The sequence below is a fragment of the Natator depressus genome, chromosome 8, assembly GCF_965152275.1.
Source record: "Natator depressus isolate rNatDep1 chromosome 8, rNatDep2.hap1, whole genome shotgun sequence".
Taxonomy (NCBI): domain Eukaryota; kingdom Metazoa; phylum Chordata; order Testudines; family Cheloniidae; genus Natator; species Natator depressus.
This window is the reverse complement of record NC_134241.1, coordinates 1,932,458-1,950,300: the sequence shown is the minus strand read 5'-3', so window position 1 is coordinate 1,950,300 and position 17,843 is coordinate 1,932,458. Positions and strand designations below refer to the sequence as shown.

The 17,843-nt window shown below is 49.0% G+C and overlaps 2 protein-coding genes across 2 annotated transcripts in view; both read left to right on the top strand.

The window, feature by feature from the left end:
• HRH2 (histamine receptor H2) overlaps positions 1 to 17,843 on the top strand; it is a 148,374-nt gene that overhangs the window by 47,424 nt on the left and 83,107 nt on the right. The window lies entirely within an intron of this gene.
• Positions 1 to 17,843, top strand: part of SPINK1 (serine peptidase inhibitor Kazal type 1) — a 33,252-nt gene that overhangs the window by 930 nt on the left and 14,479 nt on the right. The window contains exons 2-4 of the mRNA XM_074960201.1: positions 444 to 484; positions 1,119 to 1,228; positions 4,187 to 4,423. Of these exons, the coding sequence (XP_074816302.1) occupies positions 444 to 484; positions 1,119 to 1,228; positions 4,187 to 4,232 (197 nt within the window). The 3' untranslated portion in view covers positions 4,233 to 4,423. The remainder of the gene's footprint in view (positions 1 to 443; positions 485 to 1,118; positions 1,229 to 4,186; positions 4,424 to 17,843) is intronic.

The window sequence follows — 17,843 nt, the reverse complement described above, 5'->3', positions numbered from 1 at the left end:
CCCATAACCGATTCCGGGCAATCAAAGGTCCCTTTGTTCCTTGGCAGCACCAGGTGGAGCTTGAGCGAACTGCCGGGAAGGTCAGTGTCACGGGGCCGGGTCACTGTCAGGAGCCTGCTGTGGACGCGGTGGGTTTTCAGTCAAGGCACAAAGGCAGAGCGGGGCGGAGGTGGCTCTGCCGGCTGGCAAAGGGCAGGTGAGCAGAGCAGGAACAGGAGTGAGATCAAGAAGGAAGGAAGCTGAGGGGGGAAGAGGCTGCCCCAAGTCAGAGGCATGGAAGGGGAGCGGAGAGGAAACTCGAATGGGGTCCTCCTCACAGGCATGGGGTGGGGGGCCTGGAAGCAGCAGGAGAGTTTCTGCTGGACCTGTGCAAGGAGCAGGCTGGGAGAAGCCAACAGCCTACTTGATCTAAGGAGTTTCCTTTTCCCCCCCATGTGTTTTAGGCAATGCCGAACCGGGTGGTGCTTCTGACGGAGGGAAAGAGGTAAAGACTCCTTCTGTGCAATTTAACCGCATACTCTTCTTTGCTGAGGGCATTCTGTCCCAGTGTCGTGGAAAGCCAATACTGCTAAAAACAATGAGGCAACATTGCCCAGTGGATAATGCAGTGGAGTGACAGTCAGAAGACCTGGGTTCTAGCCCCAGCTCTGTCACTGACCTGCTGGGTGACCTTGGGCAAGTCACTTTCCCCCCTCCCTGCCTCAGTTTCCCTAACTGACAAATGAGAATAGTGTTGCTGCCCTCCCATTGCAAAGTGCAGTGAGATCTCTGATGAAAAGTGTTAGATAAGAGCTGATTAATCGTCTTAAATGCCAAGCTAACACCACTGTTAAGATCTCAATTGTCAGAATGAAAGTTAAAATGAACCCGCACAGTGGCAGCTACCCACGTTGCTTCGGAACTCTCCAGGTGGAGCTCTTAGCAAGCCAGGACTGGTCACAATGGGATAAGTGCAGAAGAAATTGAGCGCCTGGTACAGCTTCGGTTAGTCCTCCTGCAGGACCATTAAATTTTAATTTCTGCAGTTCCCCACCAGCCTAAAGCATCCCCTTCAACATGAAGCTCTTTTCAGCAATGCCTTGTGTAAGGTACATTAATACTCCCCTTTACTCACACAGCCAGACTGTGGCAGATATATACGTCCGGGCTGCCCCAAAATCCTCGACCCTGTATGTGGCACCGACAATGTGACGTACCCCAATGAGTGTGAGTTGTGTGCTGAGAACCTGTGAGTATCTGGACACTTTTGAGTGCAAATATTTCAAAAGCTGCTGTTTTCACATGGGCCTTGTACAGCGGAGCTCTGCCATAAGTCCCCTATTCATGCAGAAAGCCATGACTTTTGGCTTGGTGCAATTTTCGGGGATAAATTTTGCCATTCCCCTCTTCCCTGCTGATGCTCTCTTCCACTGGCCTAGAGTAACACTAGAGCCATCTTCACCGGCTCGTCCCATGCTTACTGTTAGCTGTAGTGTTATCATAGCACCTAGGAGTCCCGGTGGTGGACTGGGACCACATTGCGCTAGGCACTGTACAAACACAGAGCAATAAGACAGTCCCTGCCCCAAAGAGACAAGAGACAGACAGACTGATGGGGGAATACAATGAGACAACATTGGACCAGTGGAAGTGGTGCACACAGTGTATTAAAGCCTGATCCAAAGCCCGCCCAAGTCAATAGCAAAACTTCCGCTGGTTTTAGTGGGCTCTGGGGCTGGCTCTCAATGAATCTGTGCATTGTGGGAATCCCATTTCGGATCAGAGCACATAGGTAGGTGTGTGAGCGGAGGGAAGCCAAAATGTTCCAGCACATCTGCTGCAAAGAAAATAAGACTTAGCTGACCCCAGCTGCCTGCAGTCCTCATGGTCTGCTGTGGTCTGGGCCAGTGCCATTGCAGAAAAGATGGAGACAGTTCTTTTGAGGTGCATTTCATCAATTGAATGGCAACTGAACCAGCAATGAGCCGACCAGACGTATGAGAACCCGCACTGCGTTGGCAGGGGTAGCGGGAATCTCCAGCTAGAGCTCCAGTTCTAACTTCTGTGATTCCACAAGAAGGGACTCCTGGGCTCATCTTCCAGCGGAGTTCCTCCTGATTTCCACTGGTGAAACTGAGGGCAGAATTTGTCCCCATAGAAAGGTGAGATGGAAAAGACTTAGGTGGCCTTGGCCATCCCCAGTAGTCTGCTCTATGGTGACTTCCTCATATCTGAAGGCCAAAGAGGAGGGTTTCTAAGGAGACAGGAGTACAACATAGATTCAAGAATGCACCAGTGGATGGGACCTTAGCTAGGGAACCGGGATCAGCGACCCAGCTGTCCTGGGGCCCCCACCACATCCCTTTGAGATTCAGTGAGCAGCTACTCTGAGCCCGCTGTCCTAGGTCGCTGTGTCTGGCTGTCACAGCGTTTGCTACAGCACAGCATTGTCTAAAGACAACGCCCACCTCCACTTCCGAAGGTCTCCAGTGACTGCTAGATGATACGATACATGCAGGGGAGAGGGTGTGTAGTATCCTTAATCCGCAGCGTCACTAAGGGCTGGGCCAAGAGCTGGTTCCACAGTGAAGAGAGGAGGAGGGTTTTCAAGTGAGATTCAAAGAGGGTCAAGTGACGCGGAGGGGTCCGGAGCGAAGGAAGGAGGAGATATTCGCGGGGGGGTGGGGAGGGGGTGTGCAAGAACAAAGTGCTCCCTCCCCGCAGAGAGCTGCCGGAACAGGAGAGGTGACGGTCTGAGGAACAGAGCGCCTGATCCCATGGAGATGAATGAGTCTGTCCACTGACTTCAGGGGGCTTGGGATGAGGGTCACAGTGAGCAGGCTGGGGAGCAGGGGCACACGGGGCTGGAGAGGAAAGGTGGGGAGAGTCCCTGGTGGAAGGAACTGGATTCAGGGAGGCTGGAGAAGTTGATGGGAACCAGAATGACACTGGCCTGCATTTTGCAGTGACAGGGCGCTGGTCCTGCAGCGTTTTTCTCAGGGGCCCATTAATTTGTGCAGCCAGCAGGGACCCCTAAAGATGGGCTGGGTTTGTCTTTAAAAAAGGAAAATAAATGACGTTACCAGTCCTCTGTTAGTGTGGGAGCTCCAGGAGTACGAGTTCAAATGAAACACCGTGTGGTTTCACTCGCACAGTGTGTCAGGGCTGTTGATCTAGACCTCAAAGCCCAGGCAAAATGCCTCCTTATCAGCATTACGCGAGAGATAAGAACCCTGTCCTTGGTCTCTGTAACGTCTCCTCTCGTGGTTTGCAGGAATAGGGAGCTGAGAGTCAGGACTGAGGGGCATTGGCAGAGCTCTGAGAATGGTGGAGGAGGGGAGCCCAGGGCTAGAATAGCAGGGGGGCTGCAAGGTAAGGTTGTGGGGTGCTGGCAGAGCTGTGTGTGAGACGGGGGTCCAGCAGCAGCCTAGCAGGTGTGCTGAAGGCCAGAACTGAGATGTGGGTAAGGAATAGCTGGGGGTGCGGAATTGGTTAGTGGAATAGTCACTGGTCCTGATCTCACTTGCACTGGTGTCATTTCATTAGGTCGCTGTTATTGGGGTGCAAAATATTCATAAAAATCCACACCTGCTTGCTGCTTTTTGTTGTTGTTTTTTGGAATTTCTGTGCACACCTGGGAAATGGATTTGGTTTCCCAAGGTGATGAACATGAGTATTTCAAGAGAAAACTGAACCAATCTGGAGTCAATTAGGCCCACAAAGCTGTTATTTTTTCACAAGTGCATATCTGCATTTTCCCTGCTTGTGGCATTAAAATAGTCGCAAAGAGTCATGTGGGGCAGGTGCAAATGTGAATGAGACAAAGTGGGGCGTGTTTGCATGTGAAACCCCTGCACGGAACATCGCAGCGCGGGCTGAGTTTAGCTGGCAGGAGTTGCAGGTTCTTGATTGCCAGCAGGTGTCTGATGTCTGCTTTGCAACAATGAAGTAATTTATTCTGACAGGAGATGTCAGAAAGTACTAGCTCGGAGGTTTACAGGAATTAATTAACTCATGTCCCTAGTAACCCCCGTCCCCCACCTCGAACTGCCTGCCGAGAAGACATGGGATCAGCCTATGACTGTGTGTAATTTTAAAATGACATTTTAATTATTATTTTCCACCTGATGTTTCTCCCTGGCGTGGGAGAGTCTTCCCTGCCCAGGGGGTTTCAAGCTGCCCTGATACGTTTAACCTGTCTTTTCAGGAAAAGGCAAACTAATGTTCGCATAAAGAAGAGAGGAATGTGCTGAGTGCCTCATGCACTGTCCGCCTCTGCTCAAATGCCGGCAGAGAAGTGGGCGTGTGACGATTCCCGATGAAGACGCACACAGCTGCCACTGCACCGTCCTGCTGCACCATTCATCGGTTCATAGATATTCTCCATTCAATAAACCTGACAGCATCGCAGCCGCTTGCACGGCTCGTCTTTTCCAGTTGAAAGGTGTGAGTGTGACCTTTGGTTTGGGATACGGGGGAAATCTAACGAGGTGTCAGCAAACCTATTGGAGGAACTGCCCCCCCCAGCTCACTGGGGAAGAAATAACCAGCCTAGCATTCAAAAGAGCCAATTCTGACCTCCCTGACAGCAGTAAAAATGCAGAATCGCCCCCCCGATTTTGCTTTGGTGTATCAAAGGTTGGGATCAGGGCTGCACACTTTAACCTGGGTGCTTTACTGGGAAGAGGCAAGACTGGCCTCCTCAGTACTGAATCAGCTTTGCATTGTGCACAGAAGCAAGAGCTAATGGCCTGAGCGTTCACCTGCAGCTCCTGCAAACGTCAGTGGGACTCACGGGTGGCTGGTTCCTCTGCAACCCTCAGCTTCACTCGGCAGAAACAATTCCCCTTTTTGTCCTGCCTCGTAACCCCTCCCGTCCGCCCCGGCACTGGGACTCCGCTGAGCCCAGACATTGAACTGGGTGACTTTGGCTGTGCATAGTCTTTGGGCTGGTCCCCTGCCCACGGATGAATTTCACCCCCCTGAGCAGCATTTCAACCCAGATACCTCCACTTTGACCCTCCAGTGTGCGGCCCAAAGAAACGGGAGGGCGTTGAATGCACTGAAAGAGGGGCTGGGTCATGTCTGGCCACTAGGGGCTGCTGTTGGACCACAACGTTTTGATAGCCAGAGTTTGAAGTTGTGTTTAAAAACCTTCTGTTTTCTGTGACACTGGCAACATTCCAGGATCTGCAGCTGGAGACTTTAGATTTAAATAGAAATGGGGGAAGTCTGCACAAGGTGTCTTGCAATTGCCTTGATGCAATCAAAATAGGGTGCCTCTCCCTTCAGCCCCGCTAATTTCTGTTTCTCAGGTGAGCTGCGTGTCATCCTCCTGACTGTGCACTGATGCTGGTTGCCTCTTTCTGTGCTACACCCTGATTAAAAAGTGTCATGAGCCACAACCCTTAATTACACTCCTGGCTTCCCCTCTGCCCAGGCTGCGGTGCTGGCAAACACAGGCAGGCCCCAGTCCCACAACTGGGGCCATCTGGGCAGGCCCTTGTGCCCACGTGGACCTTTGGTTCCTCACAAGCAGACTGGTGCACACACAGCCTCACTGATCTCAGGCATGGAGATCTGACTGCAGGCTTGGAGCCTAACACTGAAAGTGGAGGTGTCAGGGCCTAGCACAGAGGCAAGGTTCTGCCCTCTTGGGAGCAGGATCAGCAGGCTTGGAAGGGCTGCCCTGGTAGAGGGAGAGCCCGGAGAGGGCTGACATGCAGGAGGAAATGGAGATGCCAAACCCCAACCATTATTTACCCAGCATTCTCACAGCCTGTGGCATGAAGAGGCAGGATGCCACGTGGTTAGAGCACTGGCCCAGAACTGGCAAGATCTGAATTCAATTCCCTGCCATACACTCCCTGTCATTGTGTGACCTTGGGCAAAGTCACTTAGTCTCTCTGTGCCATTAACATAGCACTCCCTATCTCACAGAGGTTGGGAGGAAAACTGCACTGAAGATTGTAAGGTGGTCAGAGATTGTGGTAACAGAGGCCATGTAAGTACCATAGATTGCCCTGTGGTCAGGGAGAAATTGCACCCTGATGTGATTGGCAAGAGGGAAAAGGATTATGATTTTTTGCTGCTATTAAGAGTTGCAAGCATTCCAAGCTGTACTGGCACCTTGAAAACTGGCTGAGCGAGGCACCTGGTAGAATTGACGCTGCTACCTTTAGTTCAGACAAGTCCAGGGTCCCGGGCTCGCAAAGGCTTTGAAGCTGCAGGGCTCACTTGTGCTCGTCCAGTTAGTGGGGGAGCTGGCAGAGCAGTTTAGTTTTTACCAGCTAATTAGTCCTGGCAATTTTAGAACCAGGCAAAACCCAGGTGAGGCTTTAGAACAAGATTTGCTACCTCTGGGGCTTGAGCTGCGCTGGGAGAGCTCAGGCAAAAGCAGAGTTCTGAGCTTCTGCCTGCCCGTTTACTGTGAGCCCTGAATAGCATTTCATTTGTATGCTGGGCAGGAGTTAGTTGCAAAACAAACCTTCTGCTCCGTGAGTATCCTGTGCTTCAGTGCTACCAGCACGGGTTTGGGTCCGTCTTTAACGACGTTTCCCTTGGAAAATGCTGGTTCCAGAGGAATGCTTTTGAAACCCCGACAAAAGCTCTAAAGACAAGGAAACTCAAAACGCGTCCAGCTGGAGCGTCGGGAGTGGGGTGGGGGTTACGACTCCTGGGGTCTTCTCCCAGATCTGCCACAGAGCCTGTGTGTGACTGCGGGAAAGTCACCTACCCTCTGTTTGCTCCTCTATAACATGGATGGAAGGACAATAGCAGCCTCACAGGGGCTTGTTAATGTTGGTGCTTGTAAATTGCTTTGAGAGCCTTGGATAAAAGGGGTTATTATATGTCTAATGGGGCGTTGTTAAGGGAGCAGGACACTCAAAATCCCTTGGTTCTCGACAGTTTTTAGTCTTACAGCACAATGAGCTGTTTTGAGTGTGTCGGCCCCGAAGTCCAGGGGTGATGAGGAATTAGACAGGAAAGGCAGCCATGCCCTCTTACCGTTCACTGCTCTGCGAATTCATTGCACTGGTGACCAGTGTCTACGGGCTTCTGTACACTTGAAACACTTCAGCACTTCAGTGTAGACACTACCTGCGCCAGTGGGAGGGGTTCTACATCAGCACATGTAATCCACCTCTCCGAGAGATGGCAGCTAGGCAGATGGAGGAATTCTTCTATTGACCTAGCACGGTCTACAGCAGGAGTTGGCTTAATTACATCACTCAGGGGGGTGGAATTTTCACACCCCTTCACGACGTAGCTGGGTGAAGCTAATTAGTGTAGACCAGACCTAAGGCTCTGCACCAACACAAAATGGCTCCCACCTATGGGAATCTGTATGGTACTGTAGAATGCAAACCGATGCCAGCCTCTGGCATGCTAATCATTAGTCAGCAGATGTCCTATCCAGACAGTATCACCCACCTCTAACCAGAGAATTTGACTGTTTATGGAGGAGCTGACCCAGCATGGCAAATATCAGGTCCCTGGAGACTGAAAAGGCAGGCTCAATGCTATGTCTACTCAGAGTTTCAATCCACTGCAAATTATGGATTCTTGCTCAACACAACCCAGGTGAACCCAGGCTGTGAGGTCCCAGATGTATTCCTGTAGTATGGGAAAAGAGATAAGTGCCAATGTAAGTGGGGCATTCTGGAGTTTCAGTGTAGACGGAACACACAGCAAGCCTTTGGGGAACAGAACTTGTCCCTACTCCAGTCTGGGTGATTTCACCCCTGTGCAGAGCCAGTACTAGACCTGTGCACCTCTTCAGTCTGGATGAAGCCCAAATGAGAGTCTGTAAGTGGTGCATTGGCCCTGTAAACCCTGTTTGGAGCTCTTCGTAGGACTCACATGGTACACAGGTGGCCTTCCACGCAGGGGTGAATTTCACTCACTGGAGAATTACCCCAGAAACCAGCTCCTGATCAAATGGAAATTCATCTCTAATTCAGCCTTATGAATTACACATTAATCCAGTCCTTAACTGAAGTACATCTGTGCCACGGCTGATGGCGCCCCTCAAGCCCGAGATAGACAAAGGGGAGCCCTTTCGAATGTTTTCCCTGGTTCAGGAGGTTGTATAAGAACTCATTAGTAATTGCTTCCATGTCTGCACCCTGCTAGGAGCCAGGTTTGCTTTTCTGAGCCATCAGTTAGTTTCGCCAAGTCCCTATAATGCTGTTCACATCACCAGCAATCTGACACACTAAATGGGGGGAAAGAACAAAATTGTACTTCAAGGAAGGTGGCAAATGGCTTCTGTTTTTGTCTGACTAGCTGCAGCCTTTCATCTGGTGTTCCAAGGGTAGCACTTCCAAAAATTATTGTCCAGGGGAGCTATGAACGCAATTTAAATGACTCAGTTAGGTGGGGAAACGGCTTGTCAATACTCAAGAAGGAACACTGTTGAGTCGTCAGCCTCTCTGCCACTGCTCCCCTCCCACAGCTTTTCGGGTTGTTCAGCCAGTCAGCTAAATAAGAGAGGCAAAGGGGGCTGCAGCTCCCCTGTAAGTGAGGAGATGTAATTAAGCACTATGGAGGAGTTGACGGGCAGAGGACTCTGGGTTGGGCTGCATTGCCTCATTCAGGGCTCTGCCAGGGAAAGAACTTGCTCAGAGAAAGGTTTCAGAGTAGCAGCCATGTTAGTCTGTATTCGCAAAAAGAACAGGAGGACTTGTGGCACCTTAGAGACTAACCAATTTATCTGAGCATAAGCTTTCATGAGCTACAGCTCACTTCATCAGATGCATTGAATGCATCCGATGACATGAGCTGTAGCTCAGAGAAATGCGGAGCCTGCCCCAGCACCCTACTCTGGGATCAGAAGTGCTCAGATTGCAAAAGAGCTGAATGCGAGCATTGCAAACGAGAGGTTCGTCCATCATCCCTCACCCAGAAATCAGGGTGCCAAGGATGGGCTAGATTCCCTCCTGCCATATGCTGGCTTCTGAGGGAACCAGGGCACAGGGTGCCCAGGGAGGAAAGGCCGCCGGTGTTGGAGAAAGGCCAGAGCTGACTCGAAGAGGCTGGGCCACATTTCCAGGGGCTGAAGCAGCCAACCAGATGAAGGAACAGCAGGCAGCTTGCCCTGTTGACCTCTGCTCAGAGGAAAGAGTTTCTGGAGCTGGCTCCAGGGCCTGCAGGGTGGGCACAAGGGGCTGCAGAGACCCCTCCCTGAGCTCCGCAGGTCTGCTACCTCCACAAAAGCCAGCCACTCTGCTGTGTCCTCCCAGATGGGCACTGACTCTCTCCTGGCCTTTGCACCCCCTTTGCTTCCTCTGGGGCAAGGGGAGGAGCAACGGGCTGCAAGGACTGCCCTGTCTGCAGGGGGTGACAGTCTGCACCGGTGCAGGGCATTTTGCTCCCTAAGCGAGCCCTGGCTGTGCAGTGCTGCGGCCAGGAGTAGGATGCACCAGCAGGCAGGCAGCTGCGTTGAATTCTCCCTGTGATTTCCTTTGGCCGCAGCACTTCCCTTCGCGGCTTGCCCTGGCGCTGTGTGGGCTGTTAACCAGCTGCTGCATTTCCGGGGTGGGCGGAGTGATTGGGTAGAAGGGGCTATATGGAAATACGAATCATTCACAGATGACACTGGTTGAACCAATCAGGATGAAAACGGCTCATTCGTTCCAGCACAGCACAGTCAGACCAAGTGCCCTGTCACGGGGGGAGCACAGTGTGACGTGGGTACTGGCTGCAAAGAGACAGGGCTGCCCTCGCTCTCGCATCAGGCTGGATAGTTCCTCGCTCTGCAGCAGCTACACATAGGGATGAGGGGGAGCATGTGCCACACCGGGACCGCCCGCATTGCCATCCTGGCTTTGCAGGGCACAGCAGGGCTGGACTGAGGGTGGAGGCTCGACAGAGGAGCCCTGCATGAGTCGTCCGACAGGAAGGAACCGTGACGCAAGGGGACGGATTGTCGTGGGGTTAAATTGGGGGATACATCTGGCCCTACTGCCGGCTCCTTGGGCAACTCAGTTACTCCCTCAGTGCCTCGTCTGTGAAATGGGGAGATCAGAGCCCTTCTCTCCCAGACGTCGTCTGTCCTAAAGGCTCTTTGAGGCAGGGACTGTGGGTGCAGGGTGCCTAGCACTGCTACTCAGCCGGAGCAAGGGTTGAAGCCTCTGGCCCACAGTGAGCAACTCTCTGTCTCCTGGGCCAACATCCAGCACCTGGCTGGGCTGTTTCCGCGTCAGCCGTTTCACCTGGTGTGAGGTTCTAGTTTTCCGACTTTGAAACTAAACAAGCCCTTCCCCAGACATTTCTGCAGCCATCCCAGACCAGTCCCAAGGCCCCTGCTCTGCTTCATGTGAATTTTCCCTTCCATTTGCTGTAAGAGACTAAATCGAAACTAGAGTTGGTCCAAAACAAAATATTTACGGAAAATGCAGTTTTGTCAAAATCTGTTTTGTGGGACCACGTCAATTTTGATTACATTTTCTACAGGAAAGTCTGAGCAGATAGTTTCCACTTTCTCATTTTGGTTTGTTTCATTTACGGTTGTATAGGCTGTCAATGTATAACGATATTCGATCTGATAGGACACATAATACGTAGGACTGTACAATGTTTTGACATTATCAGAAGGAAACATTTTTATTTTATTGAAACAAAGCTTTTCAATGGTCAGGCTCTGAAATTTTTTCAATTTTCATTTCATGGAAAAATGTGAAATCTCAGCTTCTCGGTCTAATTCGGAGTGACGGACAGTTCTGCTCCATCAGCACTTCCTGCAGAACGTCGGTTCTGTTTTCTGAACAGCTCTAATAAAAACCAGTTTAGAAAGAAGGCAAAGAAACAAAAAGCCAGCGGAGGCCTCACCAGCACCAAGTAATGCCGAACAATTACCTTCCATGGCTTCTAGACAACCCTCCTGTTAATATACCCCCGAACGATATTTGGGGTTTTTTCACAATGGCATCACGTATTCATTTTGTGATCCCCGGTAACACCCAGCTTCCTTTCCGCATGCCACCACCTAGCCAATTGTTCCCCACTTCAAATGTGGGCATTTGATTTTTCCTTCCTAAGTGTAGTACTTTGCACTTGTCTTTATTGAATTTCACTTTGTGGACTTCAGACCAGTTGTGGCTCCCTTAGTTAAAACTGATAGAAAGTGAGGCCAGCAGGTCCAGCCAGAATCACGCAGCACAGGGACGAAATACGTTTCCCACTCAGGCAGTGTATACACTGGGCGTTTTTTCTTTCCTCCTCCTCTGATTGCCATCATATGTTCAGTCCCAGCTGTACCATCAATAGTGGGAGTGCGAGTGTCTACAGGCTACCCATAACTGAACCACTGTATCATCTCACCCTGCTTACAGCCAGTCTAGAGAACACAATAACTTACCCTGGCAAGTCACACCAGTACATCCCACGTCTGGATTAGGGGTTTGTCCTGGCATAGCTAAATCCATGCAAATTTCCCTCAGCCCTTAGATGGAAATACCCACTTAACTCCCAAGTTTGGGAGCCTGCAACACCCGTCGCCTTACAGCACGGGCGACCGTCCCTTTGAAATGCACAGACACAGAGCTGGAAGCATTTTAACTTGCAAATAGTTCCTCTTTATCTAACCACTGATGAAAACATCTTGTGCAAAACGCATCCCTGGCAAATAAACAAACAAACAAACTTCAATGCTATGAGCACCATTATACCACTCTGTGCCGGCTTTGCATCCATATCGTTGTAGTGACAGAAAATCTGTGGCCAGCTCTTGGGTTACATGAGAAATTAATCTGGCCCATTGTCCGCAGTCTGTGAACAATGTTGACGGCTACCTTGCATTGGAATAGGGTGTGATTTTTTCAGAGGCTGGTATGAGCAAATGGTGTTGAAGGGTTGGAGTTCTGGGCCGCACACAGTGTCAGAGAGCAACTGAACGGAACGACGGTCTGGCTGGAGAATGGGGCAGGGCTGCTGTCTGAAGCGGTGTGAGATCCAAACTGTGTTTTGACTGTTCCTGTCTAATATCTCTGCTCAGGAGTGTGTCTGTATCAGATTCCAGCAAAGGCTAGGCGTGTCTCTGTCAACTCCATTTCTCTCTCCAAAAACAACATAATCTTCTCTAGGAGGCTGGAGCATCCTCGCTGATCTGAAGTCATGGCAGACAGAAAATCAGCTCTGCCAACATTTCTGCCTGTGTTTAATGTCCATCACTACCATGTCAAACTCATTCAGCGTGGAAGACAAAACAAGAGTCTGGGGAAGTGCCAGCACTTGTAAGCTCAACATGGTGCCTGAAAACAAAGCTGGATTCGTGCTGCTTTGTACATTGCCATTACTGAGCGTTCCGGGATCAGAATTTAGCAGCCACAGGTACTTTTCATGCTGAAAAGCACCATTTCCTTCCTGCCCCGTTGATCAGAACTCCTGGAAAGTTGACAATTGGATATCATTTCCTTTATCAAAACATAAACAATAGTTTGTTATTGTAAGGATGAGCAGTGGACATTTGAGAGAGAGAGAGAGAGAGAGCGATGAAGTATTTGCTTTGAAAAATATAGCACAAATAAAGATTTAGGCGTTCTTCCCTGAAAGACACAATGTAAAACCCCAGAGAGGGGCTGTTGACCCAAGGCAGGTAGCTAAGAGCTCTTTTAACGCCAGCCATAGCATGACAGAATCTAGACCCTCTATCCACAGTCTGGGCCTACGGTGCTGCTGAAATTATCTGGCTTTGTTGCTAAATTAAACTAATACATCCCAAAGCTACACAGGGAACAGAGATGTGCAAGTTGCAGTGTTTACAAGAGGCACTTACTGAACATAAACATCACTCTCAGTTACAAACAGAAGTGTGTCTGCTCCATTAATCAGAGAGAACTAATGGCTCTGGGTCCGCCCTCCAGACCGGGGAAGGGAGAAGATATCATTCATTCCTCAGGAAGAGTAGTTTGGTTCAGTGCATGCTATAGGGTTGCAAATGGCAGCTAGATGGCATAAAAGGCCTGACTCAGAGGCTGCTGAAATCCACAGGAGTCTTTCCATTGACTCCAGTAGGTTCTGGATCAGGCCCTGCAAGAGGGAATGGCAGTAAACACACTGAGGGGAACATGTTTGCACCAGCTAGTTTGCCACAAGCTCCTCCAGTTGAGCCATCATCTAGGCGTAAATTGCTTCTCCTCTCCTCTGCTCTCCTCTTTGGTCTCAAATGCCCAGGAATTAGTTAACGGAAGAAATATTTCACTGCCCACTGCCAGGCATGATGGAATCCACAGCTACTGCCTCTTGGTGCAGAGTTTCAAGTGCTTCCATATTCTTGGCCAACGTAGATGGTGACTTATGTTCTACCCTTATGTCCTGCTTCGGGATCACTTCCAAGAAGCATCTGGAGATAGCCCGTTTCACGGGCTAGGCAGTGGTGCGCATGCACATCTGTCCTGGCTTTTGTTACTCTCTATGATCCCTAGCATGATCCATCTCCATTTTTAAAAAATGCCTCTTTCTGAAGCAGTTTATTAGCTGTGAGTGGCAGATCCAGGATTTTCCTGCTAGCTCCAGGAGGAAGTGCAGGCATTGGCCCAAAGACGACATCCAAACAGGCACGTAGGTGCAGGATAGATATATTTAGAGTGATATAAATGGAACGGTCAGCGGCGGGAGTGAGCATCCTGAGCGCAGGCGACACAGAACTTTCTCACCAGCTGGCCCGGGGCTGTCGAACTAACTTCTAGGAGGGATCAGGCTACCCAGGAACTCCACACCTGCCGAATGAAATGCACGCCCTGCGTCCTCGACCAAGGAAGAATGGTATTGTCGTTGAAGCATTAGGCCAGGACTCAGTGGATCTGGGTTCAAGTGCCAGCTCTGCCCTAAACCTCCTGCCTGGCCTTGGGCAAGTCACTTGATCTCTCCAGGTCCCCTTCTGCAAGCAGGGGGTCATGATGCTGTTGTGAGGATCAGTGCATGGGAGGCACTCAAGCACTGTAGTGATGGGGGGATATAAGGGTCTGTCTATGCTGCAATAAAATACTCATGGCAGCAAGTCACAGATCTGGGGTCAGCTGACTTCTGCTCACAGGGCTCGGGCTGCGGAGCTAAAAATTGCAATGTAGATGTTCAGGCTTGGCCTGGAGCCCGGGCTCTGACACCTGGTGTGACCGGGGTCCCAGGGGACCCACACTGAGGTTGCTCAATTAGGGAAAACTGCAAGGAATGGGACAGACAATCCCCAAAGCTGAAGGATATTCTGATACTTAGATTTACCAAACCAGCACAAAACAGCTTCTATAATACCTCACTGGTTACCCAGAAGCCAAAACACAGTTCCCTTGAAGCAACCCAGCCTTGGGCTTCCACCCAGACACACAAATCAGATATGATGGGAATGAGAAATTAATTAGAAATTAGTTTGGAACAATCCATTTGGAACAAATTGGAACACTCAACAACAACTGCTTTATTTCAGACAAGATGTAGCTACCGAGACAAGGAGAACATCTGGCAAAAGATTAAAAATATCCCTGCAAACTGGTATTCCTGCAACATGCCTAATTAGTCATTGCCTATAGCTGGAGCAAGCACATTCCTGTAAGTGGCTAATTTCTTGGCAAGAGCCCCATCAGCTCTATTATGTAGATGTGCTTTCAGAGAAATGCCTGCCCGCAGAAAAGTAGGAGAAAAAATGTAACTGGAAATGGCATGTGGTGCAAAAATTTCCTTCCCTCTGCAAACGACTGTGTTGAGGAACATCTGTCAAACGTTCAGCTAGAGCGTGAAAACTGTCTCCTCAGCCGTTGCCAAGGCAGGGGCAGGAATTTTGGTTTTGAATCTCAAAGTGAGTTGAAATGCTTTAAGAGAAACGTGAAGCTCCTCAGCCCTCAAGAGAAGATGTGCGTAGCTTCTTAACATTTGCAAGTGGACCCAGCGAAGCTACAAGGGGCTTGAAAAGAGACTTTCACAAGGAGACCTGTATTAGGTATGCTTCTGAACTGCCCCAGAGCCTTCCATTCCACCGCCCTGCGGAAGGGGTAGTTCCAAACACTAGAGACCAGTACTTGTTCGTGCTTTTCTGTGCTGCGGGTCCTCAGCTCGGAGGGTGAGGAGGGCTGTGCAGGCATCCGGGCAGAATAGACCTGAGACACTCCACTCCTGTGACTTCCCTTCTCAGGTCTTTTTCACGACCACTGAGAAATGCATTAAACACGGTGGTCCGAGGCCTTCCGTTCAGAACAGCACCTGAGCATGTGCTGAACGTCAATCATGCGCTCAAGTGCTGACCTGCACTGGGTCCTAGCAAGGAAGCTTAGGAGACCGTCAGTGGCAGCTTTTTGCCATACTGAAAATTTGACTATTTATTCCAACTCTTTGTTTTCGGTCTCAGCCGCTTCTAATCCATGATGGAACTTCACCCTTCACCCGAACCCTAACCCTTGCCTTATTCCAGCATCTTGAAAGTGCAAATGAATTCTGTCATTTGATTCTCCTTTGTGCCCTATTTGCCCAACTTGCTCCCATAACTTCCGCCGAGAGGGCCTGTTTTGCTCTACAGACGCAGAGCTGGTTTTCTCCTGTCAGGATCATCCACATCTTTCTATGTTTCGATTATAATTTCAACCAATATACCTGGCACTGAAATACAGCTCACAGGTCTGAAATCCCCAGGAAAATCCTGACAGCCTTTTGGTAAGATAGTTCCTCTCTTTGCCACCCTGCAGTCCTCTGTGATAGGAGTCACTGGTTTTAGGGAGACGTTGCATTTTTTTGTTAGCAGCTCAGATCTCCTGAACTTTCAGCATCTGGTGCTGGTGATTTCTTGCTTTCTCTAGGTTCTCAGTTTGGTCCAGTTCAGCACGTCCTGTGTTGAGACCTCAGTCCCTGATGATGCCTGATGATTATTACTCAAAAAAATAACACATTGAGAATCAGCTTCTCCGCAATGTCCTTATCCTCTTTAATTGCTCTTCATTTCATGACAGCCCAGCAGACCCAAGGGTTCTCTTGCAGAATTCCTGGGAAACTCCTGACAATGCCAGTCACAGTTGGCCTTGAAGGATGACTGGTCTGATCGGACACCGCAATTCCAATGTCCCAAAGAATTTTCTGAGCATTCGCTTGCTTGGTGAGCAGCAAGAATCAATCCCCTTTTCAAAGAACATTTGGTTAGTTATTCAAGAATCCGCTTGCTTCAGTTTGGGTTTGTTGGCCAAGAATGCTTTTTCCATGGCTGAAATATCAACATAAGGACTGGCTCGGTAATAAATCTTGGCTTTATTTCTCAGTCTCCCTTGCTTCCACTGGGTGTCTGTTTATTTAAGGATTCCTTCTCTGTGTCGGTTCCATATGGAGCTCCGGGGCTGAATTAAGCTCTTTGTAAATATTTGACAGTTTCTCACATAGTCCTATTCTGAGTGAGGTCAAAGTGGTACCAGTGCACTGGGCTAAGGGTCACCCAAAGAATGTGGTACTATGGGAACTGAAGAGAGCTTATGGCCTCGGCTGGTGGCCACATATCGATTAGCATTAGCATTGCGCTCAGCAGGCGATAAGGGGAACAAATGAGCTTTAACTGAACAAGGGTTTTTGGCCTTCTTAACTTTTGTGAAGCTGGGAATTGCTGTTTTTATTTATTTATCTGGTTTGCCACTCTTTGCCCTAGAGAATGATCCTCTTATACAGGAAGACCTGAACTCAAGAAGGAAGAAGCAGGCTGGCTGTTATTGAAGCCTGATTCTCTGAACAAGCTTATTAATAAGCAGCTTCTCCAGCATCCCTCACTTGGAGAAGGGAGAACAAGTGCTGGCTTTGAGTCCTTAGAATCAGTCATTGCTCTAGCCTCTCTCTATACGTGTGCAGAATGAAATGAACACAGACGTTTCCATGTCATTGATTTTCATAATGGTGTGTGGGACATTTTAAGATTTTTTATTATACTTTCTTAAATCAATCCATTCCCAATTAATCTCTAATTAAATGAATTCTGTGTTTTTGGAGGCTATTTTTGTAGTGCATGGCAGCCTAATTACAATCATTATCTTGCCTCGAAACTATTTAAAATAAGTTGTATTTAATGGTGTGTGTGTGTGTGTGTCTATATATAAAATTATAATTATATAATTTATATATAATTAAATGCAACTCTGTGTGTGTGTGTGTGTGTGTACACAAGTATGTATATAGGTGTAGGTGTGTAACTAAATGCAACAATTTGCATTTTATCCATTGTAAAGGTCACACAAGTTAAAAGGTTACACAGGTTAGAGGTTACATGTCACACAAAGTTAAAAACCTCAATGGGGCAAAAAATGACATCCCAACAGCAACATTAACCCAGGTGTGTGACCTGCATGTGTCTCTAATTAGTATGTGAGATCAGGGAAGAGTGTTGTAACAATCACCTACTGGCGGTAAAACTGTTTTAACCTCCAGGTAATTTTACCAGATAATTACCAGCTTCACCAAAGTCACTGGAAAATGGTTCCCAGTAGACCTGTGGGGTTGGGATTATCAACCCCATGGACTCTGGAGACATAAACTCCCCCAGATGTTTTGTTGTGAGCTGCAGAATCCATGTGCTGCCCCAAGGGGTGAACTTGAGATTAGATATCCGGTTTATAGACTCCTAGCCCATTAGACCTATTTAAATGAAAGCTTCCCTTTGCAAATGCCCATTGCCTAGTGTCCTGCTTCTTCCTAGGGAAGCAAGTGTAAGCTGCTGGATGACTCAAATAAAGACGTTCTTCCACCCAGGTCAGAGGGTCAAAGCCATAGTGTTACAGAGGGACTTTTAATTATGGTTTATTACTGACCTAACAGTGACAGATAACACTGATTAATAGTGTATGTTTTTCCTATAATAATATTCACATCCCTGCCAAAATAAGCAATCAGCCTTCATGTTCCCCAAA